The sequence below is a fragment of the Manacus vitellinus genome, unplaced genomic scaffold, assembly GCF_001715985.3.
Source record: "Manacus vitellinus isolate BGI_N305 unplaced genomic scaffold, ASM171598v3 scaffold_4_pilon, whole genome shotgun sequence".
Classification (NCBI taxonomy): Eukaryota; Metazoa; Chordata; class Aves; order Passeriformes; family Pipridae; genus Manacus; species Manacus vitellinus.
In genome coordinates, this window is record NW_021940604.1 from 21873973 (window position 1) to 21895601 (window position 21629).

The window sequence follows — 21629 nt, forward strand, 5'->3', positions numbered from 1 at the left end:
TTGGTAAATCTCCTGGTGTTATAATGTTTATTTCTTACAACCTAATTAGAAAAAACCCTGACCCATAAATCAGTGCAGTAACTACATTTTTATCAGCTTTCTTCACTTGACAAAAAAATGCATTTTTATAGCGCATAATCCAATCCTGAATATAAAGGTCTATTGAAGTGATTTGTGATTCATAGAATCACAGAGTCATTAAGGTTGAAAAAACTTCTAAGATTAAGTCCAACCATAAACCTCTCACCCCCATGTCTACCACTAAACCATGTCTTCAAGTGCCAAATCCACATTTTTTTGAACGCTTCCAGGGATGGTGATTCCATCAGTTCCCTGGGCAGCCTGTTCTAATGCCTGCAGCTGCAGCTTTCCAACCACTCTTTCCCCCAGCCTGTAGTGCTGCGTGGGGTTGTTGTGGACCAAGGGCAGGACACAACATTTTGCGTCGCTGAACATCATACCATTGCCCTCAGCCTATCGGTCCAGCAAACTCGTCATACTCAACTCTTTAGGCAAAAATTTAGGAAGAATTCTGGCAAGGAAACTGGAATTTTGCTCTCTTGCTTGAACTTGCATGCTTCCCTTGCTACCTGATTACTGAATATGCAGAATCGGATTGTTTTGTTCTCTGGAATGTTCAATTCTGCGTAATACATAAATGTACAACTGGAGTTTGACAGCCACCTTGAGGTATTGAGTTTATTATCCTTAAATATTAGCTAAGAGCAAGCATAATTTTTATCTTCCCTAGATTTGCTGGTGAGTGTTTGCTCAAGATCGATTGAAATAGCTCTTGTGTTCTCCAAGGGAGTGCATATTGCCTCTTGAATGATTCCAAATATATGTTGGGGAATGAAAAGTCAGGGATGGCGTTGACAATTATAGATTAAAAAAGAAGTAATAAAAGAGGCAATGGCATCTGGAAAGAGAGGTTGTGGTTGGAACCAGGGAAGAAGCAATGTCTAGCACTGGATGTGAGGTGGGAAGTGAGAACAGCATCCCAGGGAAAGAGAAAGAATAGGTAGGGTACTTTTTTTGTTGGTGGTGGTTGTTGGTTTGCTTTTTCAAAAAAGGTTTGTAATATTGAGCAGAATTAGTAACCCTAGTTTGAGTGTCTCATTTCAGGTAAATAGTGGCAAGGCACTGAGAATTTAAGTGAAATTTTGGTGGTGGCTTTCTGGACATCTCTTTCATATTCTTGGACAAATCCTGCTTGAGTGGACCTCTCTGGGCATTAGGGATTTTAAATACAATTATTGTTGGGATTAACTTCCCAAAAATTCTACTTTGAAAGTTTGTTATGCATCTCTTCATTCAAATCACTTTATGTTTTCAATCTTGTTTACTTTTTTACAGCTGTTAAAACAATAGGGGAAAAGTTTCCAAGGAATGATTATTGATGTCTGAGGGAACCTAGATTCTAATAGCAGAACAATTGCTGTGATGTCATGTGCAGATTTTATGTGGTGTTCACAAGCAGCTGGTTGCAAACAACTATGGATTGCAAAAAATGTCTATAAAGCTTTTGTTGTACTTGCAAAGCTGCTGTCTACACTGTCAAAAGCTTGTGGACGTAGCTGTCTGTGTACATTTCTGTTTTAAGTGAATTTTCAAGCATGAAATCAACTTTGTGGAAAAAGTTCTTTTGCCAATGTGATTTTTTTCTTTCATACTCTAAAAACAAACACAGCTCTAAAAATTGAGTTATATATGACGATAATAAAACTGACACTCATTGATGCATACTCATTTGCATACCAAGATTTGGCATCACTTTCGTTAAGTTATACTAGCAAAAGTGGGTTTTGCTAGGTTATTGATGTGTAGCATAAAACTGCTTCCTGTAGAAGAAAATCTTTCCACTGAACTTAATCATTCTGGTAACAATAGGAATGCAAATGTAGTTAAAGATTGCATTTCTTACAGTGAAACATCAAAGTAGTTTTCTGTTTTTCTAATTGTGAAATTGGTAACTAGGGATAATAACTAAATGTCAGCAAAACATAAAGGTATGGTAATCTTAGACTTCTAAGGATATTTCTAGAAATGTTTTAGTTATAAAATGAACGTACATATTTTTATTCTTCTTGAAGATAATCACCAAAGGCTGATCAACTAAAAATTCTGATTTTTTGTTTTCCAGAAACCAGCAAACATTCTGGTAATGGGTGAAGGCCCTGAAAGAGGAAGAGTTAAAATAGGTAAACATTTTTAGAAAATTTCATTGCATAGCTAAGGGGTTACTTTAAAAAAACAGATCTTCAGTGTAAGACAGAAAGAGATCTTCATTAGTTTTTCATATTGGACTCTGCATTCATCAATTTTCTTGTGTTTGAAAACATTCAGCTAATAATTATTGATTTATATGCTTGTATTTGTATGGGCAACAGCAAGAAAATTATACTTGGCATTTCATAACTTTGGAAGCAGAAAGATTTAAGTGAAGTGGTATAAAAGATAAGTTGCAGATTTAAATTGGATTTAAAATGTGTGGGTTTGAGGATACGCCCAATTTTGTACTTTCCCATTGAGCATTTCTTACTGTTACAAGACTCTTTCTAGAGAGAATTTTTGAGTTATATATCAGTGCTTACTTTTAAAATACACCTCTGTAACAGTATATACTGACTGATTCTGGAGTTCATTCCTCCAAATCAAGTAGGAGACATGCCTTGAAAAATAGTTCAAAACAATCTACACTGTAGTCATTTTGGTTTTGCACTTTGGGTAAATACATAGCAGCCGCAAAGACTCACACTTTTATAAATTACTATTAAAAAAATGTACATTAGAGACCTACCACTATTGACTTTAGTTAACCAAGTTTCTGTTGGAGTTTTTTTAAAAAATAAACAGGTGTCTGTGTTGTGTGAAGTTTTACAATCCCGTGGTGAAAACACTGAAGTCAAACATTATCCTTCATAGTCTTATGAACGAAGTAAATGGAATTTAGTCTTAGATAAATTTGGCTCAGTATTATTATGAGTAACTGTGCTTTGTTAGAAACTTTGATTTGTAACTTTTAATGTTTTTAAGCTTTTGTTATAATTGTTTTTGGCAATACTGTTAAATTTTGTTTTCTTTGTATTAAAATTTAAATAAATATTCTTTTCTATTTTTTCTCCCCATTCCCCAGCTGATATGGGTTTTGCAAGATTGTTTAACTCGCCTTTGAAGCCATTGGCAGACTTGGATCCAGTTGTGGTGACATTCTGGTACAGAGCTCCAGAGCTGTTACTTGGAGCCAGACATTACACAAAAGCCATTGGTAAGCTGTCCTGCTGCCTGCAAGTTTTGTAAAGGATGGTGGCTTTACAATAGATAAGAGATTCAGCTGACTATCTAGTTTTTTTTTCCTGAAGTAGCAGCAGATGGAGTATTATCCAATCCATAAAAGATTACTTCAGACTGAAACTTTCTGAGGACTGTGCTTTTATTTTTCAATACGAGCTGGACATTTTAAATGTATTGTTGGTTTTATTTTTAAAACAGAAATATCCTTTGCATTGGTTTGTATATGTTCTTGATATGGCTCAGAAATCCTGTAATCTTATAAACCTTCAAAAGGGAAAGAGCTGTGGCTGTTAAAGTGGCATTCTTCTAGGGAATTCTAGGTTCTTCGTTGTCCTCCTTCGGAGGCTCTCTAATAGCTTAATATCTTTCTTATATTGCAGTGATGAAACCTTCCCAGTCTGTTCACCTCCTCTCACTGCTCCTTTTGTTGGTGTCTCAGTGCCCCAGCCAGAGTGTATCTCCCACTGTGATGCCAGTGTCATCCTGCAGACTGAGTCTTGCATGGCAGCACGCTCCCTCTGGAACTCTGCCTCAGCTGAGACGGAGCCATCCCAGGGTATCTTCTCCAGTGAGTGCTGGGGATGGAGCCTTGTAGTGCCCCTGCCTCCTGCATGGTAGTGGCACAATCCCATTGTCTGAAGCAGACTCTTAGGGCCTGCTTCGCTTCTGCCACCATGCAAACTGGGCTGCTAACTACTAAGTCTGTGCTTGCTGCACCCTGTAGTGGGTTAAAACAGTTGCCAGAAGTGTTTAAAGAAAACACCAAAAGGATTGCCTTAAACACCTGTTAATTAGATGCTTAAATTGCCTGTTGATAGGGGAAAACACTGATTTGAGTGCACCAGATTACTGAGTGACCTGCACTGAGTGTGTGGTACTGGGAAGTTACTTCAACTGACAATTGCCTGTTTTTGATAGATAGCATATTGTTTGGAGATTTAGGTGAGTGATATGTACCATTATCTCAGGATATCTCTTTGAAGAATGAGTTAGTATAATGCTGTTGTTTGCTTAATTATGTCATAAATAACTTGGTTCTTGCCCTGAGGGATCTGTAGTCTATACTAAAACACAGATGAGGAGTCCCTCTGGAACTTTAGAGGATGATGCTACTTCAGAGAAATCTGTTTTGCTAGTAGTTTATTATTCCTGAGGCTTTTATTTCTTGTATCACACCAGTGAATTCCCCAGGAGGGGTTGTGAATGGTTACATAGTACCTGGCATGCCATGTGAGTGCTGAGGGGCACTCAAAACAATTTGGGCAGCAAAATAAAAAATACAGAAATGAAAACTGGAAAGTTCCAAGTTGAGATTTGTAGGCTGACTGAAGGATTAGAGGAGCATGTGACTGAATAGAAAAGAGTAAGGGGACATGGAGGTGGCCTATGTTTAGCTTTAGGGTAAAGGGAAGAAGTGAGTAACAAAATGATAGTGGTGACATTCATGCAGTTTCATGAGTCCAGACTTGTGTTTTGCTTCTAACATTATGTGCACTTAAAAAGACCATCTTGTGAGCTAAGCATGCTAGTGACAGTTTAACTTGAATGCTAATATTTTTGGCAAAGGACGCAACTCTTAAAACTCTCTCTTAAATCTCTGTGCTAGAAATATAATTTTAACATCTCTTAGTATTACACAATTCTTGGGAGTTCTAGTGTATTGCTTTTAGTAATAACTCATAAATTATATAAAATTCTCATTTAACTGCAATTCAGTTGGAAATAATAATTTAGAATAAAGGTGATTAGATATAGCACATTATGAAAAAAAATGACACGTTATTTAGTACAGCTGCTTTTTTCCATAGCTATTTTCTTATGCCTTTTTAGATAATATATAACTTTTAATTAGTAAGTATCAATAAAATAAGGCTAAAAGCAATGTCATGCCAGCTTTAGTCTATTCTCTTCCAATTTTGTCATGGTGAGAAATATTTTTCTTTGACTTTATTAGGAATACATTGTTATCCGTACTCTTCTGCAACATACTGAACAGTGTTTAATAGTTGCTAGGTAATTCAGATGTTTGCATAGGTTTTTACTGACTTTGTCTTGATTTTAAATGGTTTTTTTCTGTGTCTTGTATCTAATACTCTCTACCTTATCTTAGTTTCATATATAATTTAATTATTAGCAGTGTATTCAAAATAACTTTGGGGTAATATTAAACTAAATATAGAATGTTTAGAAAGAACTGTGTATTACACAAAACAATATATAAGCATATTTGATTATTTTAGGGGTATTTTTTCAGTGACATTTTTTCCTTTATTTAGTTTGTCCCTTCATACTAATGAATTATTCTATTTTTCATTTATTTCTTTGCAGAACTGGTAGTTGTTAATCACATATATAAGATCATGTTTTAAGGAGGTACAGGAGGAGTCAGGAAAATACTATTGCTAAAAACAGAAATAGCTTTTGCTTTCTGCATAATTAAAGCATAGTAAAAAGCCCATGATACGGTTTTATGGGGAATAATGTTTAGTTTCCTGAACTGTGAATGTTTACAATGTAAACCCTACTTGTTAATAAAGTTTCATATATATCTGCTACATCGTTACAACTAACTTACCAAATGAATGTAAATTGGAAAATGGTGTTGTAGAAGCCAAAGATCACTCTATTCCATACTAAATACATTGTAGCCTGTGGATGTTTTCTGCATTTTCAGCACCATAATTTAAAAACAGAATCTGTTTCTTTGTGATCGTCAGATCCCAATACTCTATCAAAGAAGTAAAACCTGCAAATAAAAGTAACCTGAAGAAGCTTCAGGTGAAACTAAGTTGCGGTGAAAATGTAAAATGCTTGATATCATGGAAACGTTAATAAAATTACCGAACTAGAAAGTCTCCAGCACAATGGAAAATGCTCAAAATACTAAATAAACAAGGTTGAAGTAAGTGGCAAGGTACAGTGCTGCTTTCATGTATGGGCAAAGTTTTCTGCCCTTTTAAAGAAACAAAATTGCTGTGGTAAAATGAAGGAAACAGTAATCTGGCTTTCAGCTTGAAAGGAGACATTAATTAGATGGGTTTTTTTACTCTGGGAACATCAGATTAGAAAAAATGTTTTAGTAGGTAAAGCAAGTAGTAAAAACTCTTTTTCATCATAGTTTTTTAAGAAAGCATGTGACGGTCTCCAACATGATTCATTCTGGGGCATCTTGTAGCCTATCAAGAAAATAACATAATTAAGACCTGTTTGTATCAAGTTGCAGCTTGTATAGTTATCAGTGCTATCAAATGAGCATGTATCTTACCTGTCTTTACCACTTGCCTTAATTAAAGCAACAGTATATTTGATAAATGGCATCAGATGACTTATATAGTATTTTAGATGATTTGGATGTTGTTAACAAAAGAGTTCTTTAGAGTGATCATTCAGCCATCCATTAAGCAAGGCTAAAACACTATCCAAAAAAGGATGGGATTATTTATTGTGAAAAAATAAATCTGGAAACTCGAGAAATCTCTATTGCTTAGTTACCTTTCCACACTTGTCCAAATTATAAGTCAGTGGGAATGTCAGAAATGGCCATGTGGCAACTGCATTTACCAGCCTGAACAAAACTGAGGTGTACGGAAACCGTAATTCACAGCACTGTCACCTCATTCTATTTCCAGACTAACATGTGGTTATGGAAGCTGGAAACATGTAAAAGGTATAAGCAGACATCAAAATGCCTTTGAAAGCAAATGTCACAGGAAAATATTTGATGTATCAGAGGGAATGAATTTATAATGAATGCTGGGATCTGTCAGAGTTTCAACAACTCCATTTGACTTCATGCAGGAAAAAAAGTGAGGAAAATATCAGGGGTGCATTATGTAGGATTTAGGGTGGAAATATGTGCATATGTGTTCCATATTGCCTATGCAGTGAGTTCCACACATTCCAAGTGCATCAGATGTCCTTACTGTGTGCACACAGATTGTTGGCATGCTGGCCAGGCTGTGGGGCCTCTGGAAATCTTGGACTGATGCCTAAAGCTCTTCTGGTCTCATGTTCTGGGAGGGTTGGGAGGAAAAATGAAGACCTATCTGGAAAATTTGGTAAACCAGAAATTACGAATGAGTCCAACCAGAAGATAGAAAACTCCTCAGAAAAAATGTACAGGGGAGGTTCCCACCTGTGGTCCATAGGAGCAGGACTGCTTTTAAACATATATGAGAGATAATTAAGAAGATCAAATCTACAGTCAATCAGCATCTGTTTCCTGCATAGGGATCCACATTCCTGCTTGTGAGAGGTTTTGATTTGAGGGAAGGGATTGTGGAAAAGCTAGAAAAGAAAAGTAAAGTAGAGAGGTTTTGAAAATATTCATTTATGCATGCTGAAAAGAAAAACTGAGACAGCATCAGAAAGGGAGCCTTGTTCATGCCCTGGGCAATGTTATATGACATGAGAAGTAATTGGATTCAGATGATATTTTGTGGTAAACTTGTTTTGGCATGTGATAAACTTCCTTAATTTTGGTTATCAAAGTTGTTCTCATGCTTTTTTCTGAAAGGCAAAATATTTTAATACCAAGGATTAATTGTTGTTCTCTTATCTAGTTATTGCAGGTGCTGGATGATTTACTGCTGTTTTTTCCTCTTGCTCTCTAAAATACTAAAATATCTCTGAAATACTATACAGGTTTCTTCCCCCGCACCACCAAAAAAAGGCGTTTCCTGTGCTCCACTACATTATAGTCATCTAAAAAATGTGAAGTTATATAAAGGATTGTTAGATTGTCTAATTAGAAACTTTTATAGCTCCGTTAATGTGTATTTTGGGAAGCTTGAGATGCTGACAGCAACAGGATTGTTACACATTTTAATACATTAACTGTTTTGAGATGTGGTTCCTACCTTCTAACTGCTCTATTACTCTTTGCTTCTGAAATACGTTATGTCTGGAAATCAGTAAAGCTGGTGGCCCTTGTCAACTCTGTAGAGTCTAAGAGGTGTGTACTAGTTTAATAGTCAGGAGAATGAGAACAGTGCAGTGGGTCAGACCCATCTCTACTGTTGTAAAACCAGTGGAGGTGCTCCAACATGGGGCAGACAGTAAAGTTTCATCTCTTAGCAGCAGTAAGCTGGATCTCAAGAGACATGGATTTAAATACTGATTCAGTCCTAACTATTGTATGTGGTTTACCATGTTTCATTTGTTCCATCCAATGTGTTGTTTCATTTTCTGTTGACTGGGGACACTTAATGGTATTGTCCTGAAAATAGTCAATTAAGGATAATAGGGAGCTCCAGTACAAGTGTGTTGTAAATTATTTTTGTTAACTCAATGAATGGATTAATTTTTCTGAGAACCTGGGATATCACTTAACTTGAGAAATATACATGTTCTGGACATTGGGGAAAAAAAAAAAGAGGGGGAAGAAAAGGAAAACAAAACTGCAGGATCCTCAGTCTCAGCTAGAATCTGCTAACTGTCCTGATTTAGATTGCTCTGTAAATTAACCTGTAAACTTCTGCCTGTGGTCACCTAATACTTTTTTGTATTCTCTTGACTCTCTCCCCTTGCAACACTTATGAAGGGAAGTACTGGATACTTTTACCATTTTATTCAGTATATTGGCAGATTTACTACTGCAGGATGACTACTATGACTTAACTGTACATGGGTTATTTTAGAGTAGGAAAAATAAAATAACATAAAAATACTCAGAAGGCAGAATATTCTCTGTAGAAACAGCTCTGTGATAAAAATCCACTTTTGAGCAAGAGGTGCCTTCAAAAATCTACCTTATTAATGCTTATTAGTCCCATATTCATCAAGGGTCATCAATGATTTGTGGACCAAAAATCCTCCCTGTTGGTCATAGTCTTAGTTCTGTGTCTTTTTTCCTTCTAATTGTTTTTCCCTCAGAGTATCAGCTTTGTGTTCTTCCCAACTGTTAATAACCACAGGGCCTCATATGAGCAAGCTTTTCCTTCCCTAGTATCTCACCAACTTTGCCCTCTACCAGGCAGATGACCTTTGCAGCAGCAGCATTGGTTCTCTAATCTCCCGAAGCCACCTATGCCATGAATTCAGTGTAGTGGGTTGGTTTTTTGGATTTTTTAGGCCTTCCTTAGCAATGGGGGGTCAGAAATCTAATGAAGTATTCCATATCATCCTTTAGCATAACACAACATATAAATAAGGCACAGATAAGAGAGCTCGCTCTCTTCTCTCTTCCCGTGGCTGAAGACGACAGGTCTCTCCGCAGACAGTCTTTGCTCGTGTGGGCCAAGGCCTGTCTGTTTACACCTGCCATTATCTCCAGTCCCTCCAGGAGGTGTGGGGAGTTGGTTGGTGCTTTGCACACTTCTGCTGTCTCGTTCAGGGAAGTATTTAATTCATTTTTTTATTTACTCGCTAGCTCTCTATTAATGGTGTATATTTGAAGGATATTTGTTTTGGTTTTTTTATCCCTGTTTCCCCCCTCCCTTTTTTTTTTCCCCTCGTGAGCTCCCTATTGTGTGTACAATATATTCAAATTGTATATAAAATTGTAAATATATGTAAATATATATTTTTAATATAATCCCATTTTGTTTGAGCTTCTTTCAGTTTTTCTGTGGTTCGTTTTTTTTTTCCCTCACTTGAAAGAGTGGGAGGGGGGAGGAGACAGCTTGGATTTGGCAAGAGAGCCAGGCCAAACTGATATATTCAGTTAAAAAAAAGCTTTAGGAAAGTAAGACAGGAGTTTTTCTTTCAATGTCTGTCATAGCCCAAAGCAAATAATGGATCCTAATTTGGAGATGGAACATGAATGATGACATAAGAAAGCAAGATTCCAAATTTGGAGAAGATTAGGAGATGCATTTTGCCCACTTTTCACTTCATATTTAATTCCCTAATACCTCATATTTCATGACTCAAATGTCAGTTGGGTTATATTGTGATTCTTTGGGATATACTGGAAATACATTGTTCCTTTTAGATATGAACAGGTGAATGGTTTGGTTCAGAGCTAAATGTACAACTCAGAGATCTCTGATTTATTTTTTAAGATTTCCTTTACAAAGCAATGGGCTGAAGGGTTATTTCATTTTTTTAAATGAACCATTTAAAGGTACAAAAGGTTGTCTGTTGTAAAACCTGGTACCATAAACATTTTATCCTAACTAAATGGTGCAATAATGAAGGCTTTTAATTTGCTCTATTTACTACCATATCTGAAAAGTTTGTTCACAGAAGTTGATTTTGGATGAAAACCAAGTGCCTACCATCATAACAAGATGCATACTTCTGGTGCAGAGGAGTTGTTTTAGACGATCCATCAGTTTGATCTTCAAGCATAATTATTTCAGCAATATCTACTGAAACTTTCAATGTTACAACACTGATGGAGTAGAATGACTTGTTCTCAGGACAGGTGGGATTGCTTCACAAGTCGGCTTCTTGTCAATAGCTGTGACTCACAGCAGAATTACTCTTCACACCAGTTTAGTTCGTGGCTTATCCAACGGAGTTGCTTCTAATTGTGTTGGTTATTGTCAAGGCCTTATTAGAAATAGCTGCAAGTCTGAAAGCCTTAATAACAGAAATGTTATGATATTGTAAAGTAAAGCACTTTATTTGGAAGGACGAATAATTGTGATTGTGCTAAGAGGCAAGGTTTCATCTTGCACATTCCTCTCAGTTGACTGAAGTAAGGTAGTGATCAAAAGCTATAATAACTCCCAGAAAAGGTTGTCATAGCTTGTTACTTGGAGCAAGCCAAGAAAGTATTCTTTGCAGATGTTATAATTGTTATAATTCAATTTAGCAGATAGCAGGCCTTTTGCTCACCTTATGTTAGCTCTAAAGGTGTTGACATATTGGATCTAGTAAAAAGTTGTAATAGATAAAAACACAAGCTAAGTAGGAGCACACAATAAATTACAAACTCACTGTCCCTCTTCATTTAACATGGAGCTAACTTCCAAAGAACTTCACTGTGTACAGAAAAGCTAGTTTATTAAAATATTCTTCATTTAATTAGAAAAGAAATAGTGTATTTTCCTTCCTAAGAATATGTACTGCTTTTTCTCATTTGCTACCATCAATAATATTTTCTCATGTGATTCTATGAAATGCAGAGCTGTGGATGTTCCCTGAAAAGCTTTTTAAATACTATTTTACCAGGCAGGGGCTAATCTTGCCTGGTTTTAATTCTTTCATTGTTATAGGAGGAAATAGTAACATTTTCTGTATTAGACCTGCTTAGTACTTCACAATATACGAGAGACTCCTGACCTTTGCAATGAGAAGCTTTCATACTTCCTTTACTTGCTATAGTTGTTTGATATTTGGTAGGGGGATGTAGCCCTGAGGTTACAAAGCTGCTTTTTCTGTCACCCATTACATTCCTCGTGCTTTTGATGGGTTGTCACTGAAAGGATATTTGTCTTTTTATTTTTGTTTCTTTGAAAGGTTTTGGCACTTACTAGGAAACCTCTTGAACCCTCTGTGGTATAACAGTGCTGTTGCTGAAACAAAAGTAGCAGTATGTTCTTTACTATGTCTTAGAGATACTGGAGTTGGCTGTCTCTGACACACCTGAAGGCTTAGGATTAGGGAAAAAACAAGGCTTTAACACTTTCCATGCCAGAACTAGGCGCTTGTCCCACTGACCTAATTCCTTGCCCTGAAGTGACATCACCTGAGGTTGGAGACCACCCCAGTTTCTGGAAGAACTAAGAGAAGAGTAGAAAGAAGAACATCTCCCTGTTCTGCATTCATGCAACCATCACTCTATGCTCTCGAGGATGTTAGCTGCTCTACTGCTAGCTAATGTAGTAGATGATCTGTAGTTTATATAGTAGTAGTCTTGGAGACACAACTGAAGGGTTAAAGAATTGCTGGTGAAAATATAGTATATAGGATTTGGGGGTAGTGATGGGAGGAGTATTTGGGAAGACAGTAACTGAAAAGCCTTGCAAAAGCAGTATAATGTCGATAAAGACTTAATTCTCAAGCTGCTGATGTTGGTAAAAGTTGAATTCTTGTGCTCTGTGGTACAACTGTTGATTGCAGCTTCCCTGCCTTGATGATTCCTGTCTTCTTCAGGACATAGACTGCACATGTTAAATACAAGTTTTCATATGGAACTGTAAACCCAGAATTTTCAAATTCTTGGGTGTCAAGTTCTGTATACAAAATATTTAAGTCCTTTTACAAGATTTCTCTGAAATTATATTTCTGCTACATGAGAGGACTACTTAGGGCATCTGATTTTATTGCCACTCCCTGTATTACATCTGTTGTACTTGTGTTGTCAAGCTTAGCACAGTAATTTAAGTGTAATGTTGCAAGCTAGATAATGTGTCTAATGCACAACAGAAGTCTGAAATCATCTGATCCAGGATCTTAATTTAATGATAATATGCCGAGGAATAGAAATTTAAGTGGGAAAATAAAATATTTTGACAACTTAAAATACCTCTCTTAAGAGGGAACAAAGAAATCCTGGCCCACTAAACCACTGTAGAAAATTACAATTGATTTAAGTGAACTCAGAATTTCATTCAAGAGAGAGGCTTAAAATTTTGAAGGTTGTATTAATTGAAATTAAGTAAATTGTTAGCACAAACATGAGAAGAGGGCAACTTAGTTTAAAAGGCTAGGATTAAGGCATACAGGTAAAAAAGTGAGGATAATGGCTTTCATTATTAATTTGAATTAATATGGGTTTGCAGTTAAAAGTTTTGAATTATCTTGGCTCTTTATCAAGGCACAGGAGATAACATGCTTTTGAAATAAAATATTGTTCTTAGATATGTGTCTGGCTGGCTGTGAGCATGCCTCAGATTACTGAGAGGTGTTGTTTCTGCCTGTAGTACAGTCATCTTTATGGCTTTACAGTGTAAGTTATTCTTCAGCCATGTTCTGTTGAGATGCTTTTTGTTAAAGATCGGTAAACATTACCTAACTTACCGATGAGTGACAGCAAATTTCTGACCCTTAGCCCACTGACACCATTTTTTACTTCCCCTTGAAAAACCTGTCACATGTAAATGTTTGACCCCCTTTGCAGTTCTCCATGGAAGGTATCAAATTTAGAAGGCTAGTAATCACTTCTTCTTTGACCTTCTGTTTTGCTGACTAAAGTTTCAATGAAGCATACAAAATTTGGGACCTTTGTACAAATGAGAAGATCTTTCCCTTGTGTGTCTATATGTAACAGCAACAACTAGACTAAAGAAATCCTTCTTTAAAGATACATTATTTTCTTAAATCTGATTTTAGGTATTTAAAACCAGTGTAAAGATTAATAAACTCATTTTCTGTAGCATCTCTGCGCTCCTAGATCATTGTGTGTAAAGATTCCTGATAAGTCTAGAATCTGCTGCTGTGCTCAGCAGAAGAGATGCAAGATGTGTTTTTGCAGAGGTTATACCTTTTCATTACACCAATTGATGGTTATTTGAAAAAATTAGACACATTTGCCTGCACAGCCCCCTTTCAGATTTCCAGTCTGTTGGTTCATTTTTTGCCCTTACATTGATTTGAAAGTTTTGGTGAATCTTACATAAATGCTGTAGCTCTTATAGGTGACCTGGACAGCTTTGTTTGGGCTAAAGCCTTGCTAATTAGCTTTTGGGTACCTTGGTTATTGCATTAGCCCTTGGTGGGTATAGAGAAGCTCTATTCTGCTGTCCCTCTGCTCTTCACTTCTTTCACCAGCGTTTGGATGTGTCCTAGAGCCTAGACTTGGTGTTCAAAACAAAACAAAAAAAAAGGCAGTTTGTTTGAGTGCTGATGCTACTAAACCAAACCTCACTAATGATGAATTCCTCAGATTGATTTCAGCTAAATACATGCTTTCCAAGTGTTTACTCACTTTCTTTAACAGAATTTAATTAAAGAATTATATGAGACCAAGAGCTTGTTTATATATTTTATTTCTTGCATATATTTAACAATCATAACATATTTAATCTTGAATTCTGTGTTGTGTTCAGTGAAACATTTTGGCTAATATGCATGGGAAAAGATGTTTCATTTTGAGAGTCAGGGCTATTGCTCAGTAAATTGTCTTATTGTCTTAAATGGTCATAGTATTCTTAAAGAATGTTTCCAAGATATTGGAACAAATACAGAAATGAGATTATTGGGCCACAGAAGTGAAAGAATACATGAGCATTTGTCGGCTTAATCATCCCTATCATTAAAACAGCTGTGTCACCATCCTCTTGTGCTTGCTCCTTGGCTGCTGTGCTAACGTAGAGTGGGACGTGGGGGATTTTTTCAGGTGACCTATAAAGCTATTAGAGTCACAGGTTTTAAAACTGGGACGTAGACAGCCATACAAATATTCTAATAATCTCTGCATGCAGGTATATATATGGAAAGTCTGTTTCCTAACCACAAGTGGCCACCTTTAAAAGGCTAGTTCTGTTCTTTTTATAAAATTATACAGTACCTGAAAAGTATTGTTACAATGGAAAGATATTTTGCTGGAGAGTAGGACTGAATAGAACCTGAGCAAGCTGTTTGGTTAGAAGTCACTCCCACCCCTCTTCCCAGACCCAGGGAGCAAAACTGGCTTGCACTCAGGTTCAGTGTAAACTTGGGGAAAGTGGGAAGTCTTGGAGGGGTGAACCCCAACAAGACAACACATCTCAAAAAGCAGTGAAAACCTTTTACCACAGATTAGTCCTGAAGTCTGATGATAGTAGAAGAGACTGAAGGAAACAGAACCATCCTTCTAGGAATGATTGTGTTACTCTGCTAAATTTATTAGGATCCTCCCAAGACATCAGATGGAAAACCACTTAGTACCCATTGCAACTTTGTAGGACCTGTATGTCCCAGTTTTTGGTGGGTCTGGGACATAACAAATGGATACTGTCTATAGTTTTAGTTTTGGCTTGGGAGCAATGAGACAACTCACCCTCTTGGTCATTAGTAGAGGGCAGAGCAGTGAACCAATTATTGGATCATTTTTGCCACTTATTTTGGTACTTGATTTTTAAAAGAAGTTTTATTTATAATGAAATTGTTATACAACAATATGAGAAGTTCCTCTTGTGCTAGAAGCAGATGATGTGCATTAAACTAATAATACTCTGTACTTGAAAAATACTGTTTGTGTGATTTAAGTTTTGCCCTGTCCATGCTCTCTTCTGAGGGGTAGTTCTTCTTACTTGGAATAGATTTGGAATACATGTAATAATAATTAAACTTTATTTTAGGGCCCACAAGTTGAAAACGTGAAATGGCACTGGGTAGGAAATTTTTTCCATAGTTAGAGCTGAAGTTTGTATTTGCTTGACTAATATGAACAATGTAGAAGATAAATACCTATTAAGACTGCTTGCATTTATTAAGCTTGTAAACTTGGCAGAATTTAATGAGGCATTCCTGCTAGAAAAAATGCCATGTGTGGTAAATTATTACTGTGAATTATGAATGTTTAAAAAAGGGGGGATTTGCCAAACTTAGCAGAAAATTATTAACTGTGAGAATGGTTTCCCAATAATGCCATCCCACAGAAAATTATAACACCAGCTTGGGAGTTACCAGTGTTTGGTCAGATATAACATCCAGTTGGTACAATGTTTGCCTTTCTGAATTCTCAAAGGGTTTAAAATGTACTCTCTGTAGTAATCGCTGGGTCAGGAAGTGGGAATGTGTTTCCATGGTGGCTCTGCTCTCTCACAGTTCAGATGATGAAGGAGAAACAGTTTTGAAGTTTGCTATGTCTCATCAGGGAGATTTCCCAGTTCAGCTTTGCTGTCAATGAGAATACTAGATTTTACTTTTTTTTCTTTAAAAGGAAAAGGTCAGTCTGGGTAGAGCAGTAATGAACAGAATAATGAGCAGTGGTCCAGCCTCTCCCTTACTATGTGTTGGATGGTGAGCACTGCAGAAAGCCAACAAAACCAAGAGAGCTGCAATTCCTTTCGCCTCTAGATAAACCATTTCTGGGAGGATTTTCTCTTTAGTCTGAAAATGAACAAATAGATACTGTTAATTGAAGATTCTATTCTTCAAATAATAAGTAATTTTCATTCTGGAGTAGATAATTTATGCCTACTACCGAGGCAGCAATTGTGATTAATATGCTGCATTAGCTGCTTGAGCAGATAAAATCTCAACAGCTAAAGATACTGTTTTCATGCAGATAAGGCTAATAGAAAAATGAAAGGAAGATAAAACCTCAAGAATGTGATGTAATGCACAGAACAAGTTATACCCTGTCAGAACTGTAAAGTCTGAGTGAAATGTCATCAGACTTTCCTGTAAAGGAAGTAGGAAGAAAGGGTGATATGTTAGGACACCCCAAGCTCCACACCTGTAACATGATGGAAATGGAACTGACCTGTTTTGGCAAAGTGTGATGGCTTATTTCTTCATTACCTGCATAAAGAGAGCAGTGCTTTTTCTTCAGGGCACTCTGTGTCTCAGGCAGCATAGGCCAAAGACCACTATTGACAACAAATAGGATTTTGAATCTCAGATTAGTTGCAACAAACAAGAGACCTCTCTTGGTGTTTTCTTTAGTCTAAATCCAATAAACCAAACTCCAGTTAAATAATTTTTATCTCTTAAACCTATACATTAAAGTTATTATTTTTTTAATTTGTGCCATTAAATTTGAAAAAATCAAAAAAATGTCTCAGGGTCATCTAATTTAACCTCAATGACTACATAAGTCTCCACAGTCTTGTATTCAGCAATCTATGCTCATTACTCATCTGATCTCAACACCTTTTTCCAAAGTTATATCCCAGACACATATTTGTTGGTGTAGCAAATATTTTTTTTTTTTAGGACAGTAACCACGTTCTTCTCACTGACAAATTCACACTTTCATTTTAAGATGCATAATAAAGCATTTGAGTCACACGGAACGCTAAGATGGGTGGTGATTAGCAGTAACTAAAATGAATACATGTAATCTAGAAAATTATTCTCTTGTAAATTAATGTTCTTGTCCACAATAGATTTAATCTAAAAAGCATATCAGTGAAATATGGGGAGTGTTTTTTGTTGTTTCAGTAAAACATCAGCATATAGAATCACAGAATCATTAAAGTTGGAAAAGACCTCTGAGATCATCAAGTCCAACTGTTAAATACTATGCTTTTGTTTTCTTTTATGTGCGTGAGATGTAGATGAAAGAATTAAAATATTGTTGCAGTGTTCTTTTTTTTGAAGTTTGGTATCACTATTCTACTCTTGATTAAAATTAGGATCTTGTTTCTCCATTGTGACTGGCTTGCACCATTTGGTTAAACATATGACTCATTAGTGTTTTCCTTCTTAGTGTCTATTTGGTTATCAGTTATCTGTTTGAAATTGTTCTGAAATACATTGAAATAATAATTCTACCATATATCTTTATGGGGTATTTATAATTTGATTTTGATGGTCAGTTGAATGCCCTTTAAGCACTATGTCAGCAAATATTGTGTTGGTTTCTGCCATAACTGTGAATACATGAAGTGCTGGACTGTCATTGTGTGACTTGGATTTGGAAACTCTAATTTTGGTTGAAAAAAAAACCCTCCAAATTTTACCCTTTTTTTAATGTATTATACTAATGCATTATTTTTAAAGTACTGTATATAATTTTACTGTGAAGGTTGAGAACTTGAGCAGAAACAAAAACCAGAGAGATTGAGTACAGTAAATTTGCATGAATTATCCTCCTTTTTTCATAGATATTTGGGCAATTGGCTGCATATTTGCTGAACTGTTGACTTCAGAACCTATATTTCACTGTCGCCAGGAGGACATCAAAACAAGTAATCCTTTTCATCACGATCAGCTAGACCGCATTTTCAGTGTAATGGGATTCCCTGCAGGTAATTTATTTTCATTAAAGCATCAGATGTAACACCACTGAGTTGGTTTTTTTGGGTTTGTTTTTTTTTTTTTCTAAAGGAAATGAGTAGTTGTTTGTATAGGTACAAAGAATCTGACAATTTGATGGATTTGGAAATGCTGACAATTATGGAACAATAGCACTGGCCAACAAACAGGAAGTCAAACAACTGCTGTAGTTATTTCTTCTCATGTATTACTTAACCTACACATTCAGAATTGTAAATGCTTTTTTTTTCCCCTCCCTACCAAAGATAAAGACTGGGAAGACATAAGAAAGATGCCAGAATATCCAACTCTTCAGAAAGATTTTAGGAGAACAACGTAAGTAATGATAATGCAACAGCAGTTCACTGAATGTAGCAGAGGCAGAAATCACCTCCTATGCTCTGACTTTTTGGGGAGGGGATGTTGGAGCATTTGGGTTCTAACACTATGACAGCTGTCCTGTTTGAACTAGCTGGTTTGCTTGAATGCTGTTCTTTTCCACAGCTGCTTGTTAAAAACATCAACTAAGTGGCCTCCCCATTTCTCTAGAAGGGTGTTGTCATAAATGTCATTTAATCTATGGCAGGCACAGACAAATGAGCTTGCTTAACGCACTTACGTTCCATGTTCAAGATAACTTCACTCATTTTGTGTGAGAAGGAATAGGGAAGTACTGGTACTTTTGACAAGCAGATATGCAGAGACAGCAGTAGAGTGGACAGAAATTTCTATGGAAGGTAACATATTTAAGAGGTTGTGATTCAAAGCCTGTCTGGGGTCTGAGAATTTTCCACTTTTACTGTTTTCTGGTGCTTTGGCTAAATTAGTCAAGTGGTGGTGATAGATCAGAACTTGTAAGGAGCCAAACAGACTGTTGTAAGGCAGAGGACATGGATTCAGAAGTTTTGGATTCTGTTTCCAGCTCTGCCATGGGTTCATTACACTCTCTTTTAGACAAGACATGAAGCTTATCTGTGCATGAAGCTTCTTTCTTTTGAAAATGGCTATAGATAACCTCTGGAGCTGTAAATGAAAGGCAAGGCACAGGTAATAAATATTTGAGACATCTTTGAGCTTGGAAGCTGGAAGAACTATATGATTTGCTGCAGGTTGGGATTGGGAAGCCATACTGGTAACCTTAACTGCTCTGCCAAATTGTAACTGGAAACAACTTAATAGCTTAGATGTTGAGCTCTTACAAGGGGCTGAACACTTTCTACAGTAGAGTTGCTTTAGAAAACTAGGATATAAACTTCAAGTTATGTCTCCCTGTCATATGTCCATATCAACAGTTTATCCATATACTATAAAAGTTGCATGTTTCATGGAAATAATCTTTACACAGTTGATAGCACTCTTGTTGGTGAAAAGCACACTTTATATGTGCAACTGCTAGATAAATATCTCACATGTCTTCTGATAGTAGTTCTTTTTATAGCTTACTTATTAAGGGCTGGTAAATGTTTTTGTGATTTGGTAAATGTTTTTGATAGAGTCCCATGTTTTTAATGCAGAGTTATTTCAGACATATCTTTCTTTAACTGTATTTTTCAGATATGCCAATAGTAGCCTCATAAAATACATGGAGAAACACAAAGTCAAGCCTGACAGCAAAGTTTTTCTTTTGGTAGGTGCAACTTGAAAATTGCTGTGATGACAGGAATGAAATACATTTCTAATGGTAATATCTGTGTCTGTTCTTCTGTCTCACTCTAATGAACACCAATATCTAAGAAAGCTATTTACCACTAACTAGCCATTTTTGAGATGTGTTTTCTTCATATAAATTTATGCTGAGGTGTGCTTAAACTGCTGGTAGTGAAGATCTGAGAGTTTCTGTAATTAAGATCTGCAAGGCACTTGTATATTCAGCCTTACCTTTAGGTCTGTTGTGCAAATAGGAGAGTGAGTATAGTATATGTCTTGATTCTGTGTTGTCCCAGAGAGCTAGAGAGCTCCCAAAAGCTAAAGAGTTTTGTGAAGAAAGGGAAGAGGAAAGGAGAAATTTATTTTCTGTAGTAATTTGTTTTTCTTTTTCTTCCCTCTGACAATAGTCTACCACTGTTCTGTGTGCAATTCCAAACAAAATCCCTAAACATATATATACTGGTTACCTAGTTGAGTCATCCACTGTAGGCCAGTGGATCATTCCTGGATGCCTCTGTGATGAATTAGTGCTGTCTAAATTTAGGAATTAAGTTCAAAGTGACTTTGCTAGTACTGTGAACAGGGAGCCTCTGCAATAAGGCTTAGTGCAGCTTGAGTTCCAGTGATCTATTTTCACTTACAGATTCAGCATAGCAGTCATCTCTCTAGGTCCTGGCGAAGATTTGCTCTTTGACTTGTTAGTAGCTGCTGGATGATGACACAAATAGCTGTGGAAACAGAGTAGGTTAATCCCAAGTGGGTGGAAGGGAAGCATTCCCATAAGAAGTGTGAGACTTGAATAAAAGTGAATTAAAACTTCTTGAACTCAAGTTACTGGATACGCATTGGAATCACCTGGAGGATAAGTCTAACTGAAAAGATGATTTTATTAGCACGTGAACTTCCATGTTTTCCTACAAAAGGTGGAAGCCACCAGAAAACCTGGTAGAAAGGCAGAGAAACAAATGAGTTACTGTCAGCATACACAGCTAATTCATCAAGGTTGTGAACACAAAGTTGAGAGTTATCTTGGGTGGGTAGGCTGCTTTTCCAGGAGGAAATATTAACAAGATCTCTAAAGAACAAAAAACTAACCATATTTTACTGTTCTTTCTGAGCATCCTGAAGAAGGCTTATCAAGGTAATCAAGGTAGTTTCTGTTAGGTTTTTCTCACAGTTCATAATCAGGGATGAATAAGGGTATTTTAATGATCAGCCACAGAGATGGAGGCTGATCTCAGATAGGCCAGTCTCCCAGAGATCTGCATAAGAATACCCAGGAATATGAACAACCTTCTTCATACCTCATTGCTGTACTGAGGAGGTTCATGCACCTAAAAATTGCCATAGCCATGCTACAGCAAAGAGGCTCAGTATCTACCTTATCTCATGAAAGATCCTAAAATACAGCAGATCTTGAAGGAAAGGTGTGCATTGCTCTCCCATATCATGAGATAAGAAATATGTCTGCTAATGAGCTTGGAGGTAAATGTATTTTGAAGCAGACTCCCTAAAACTCCTTGTTCGTATCCAAGGTGGTTATTTTTTGAGGCAACCTCCATCTTGCAAGGTGACCTCAGAAGGCATCTGCTTTGTAACAGTCATTGATAAAGACCTTGTGCTAATGAGTACAGAAAGTGTGGTGCTTGGAGAACAGATGGCATCGAGTAGACCAGTGCAGGATAGCAAGTGGCTCTTGAGAAAGTGAATATTATGCCATTCTGCTGATTGACATTGAATGATAATATCTACATGAAGGGCAGAATGTTTTCCATTCAGGAAGAGGCATCTATTCTTGCTGTCCTGGAAGAGTTACAAGCATAGTATTTATAGCTGTCATGTCAGGCCAGGGGAGCCCAAGAGTGAGCAATTTTGAGACCTGCTGAAAG

At 36.6% G+C, this 21629-nt stretch overlaps 1 protein-coding gene across 1 annotated transcript in view; it reads left to right on the plus strand.

Annotated features, from left to right (window-relative positions):
• The window catches only part of CDK19 (cyclin dependent kinase 19), a 104536-nt gene that overhangs the window by 70609 nt on the left and 12298 nt on the right, over positions 1–21629 (plus strand). The window contains exons 5-9 of the mRNA XM_029962745.1: positions 2144–2201; positions 3137–3268; positions 17943–18086; positions 18360–18429; positions 19648–19720. Coding sequence (XP_029818605.1) covers positions 2144–2201; positions 3137–3268; positions 17943–18086; positions 18360–18429; positions 19648–19720 — 477 coding nt within the window. The remainder of the gene's footprint in view (positions 1–2143; positions 2202–3136; positions 3269–17942; positions 18087–18359; positions 18430–19647; positions 19721–21629) is intronic.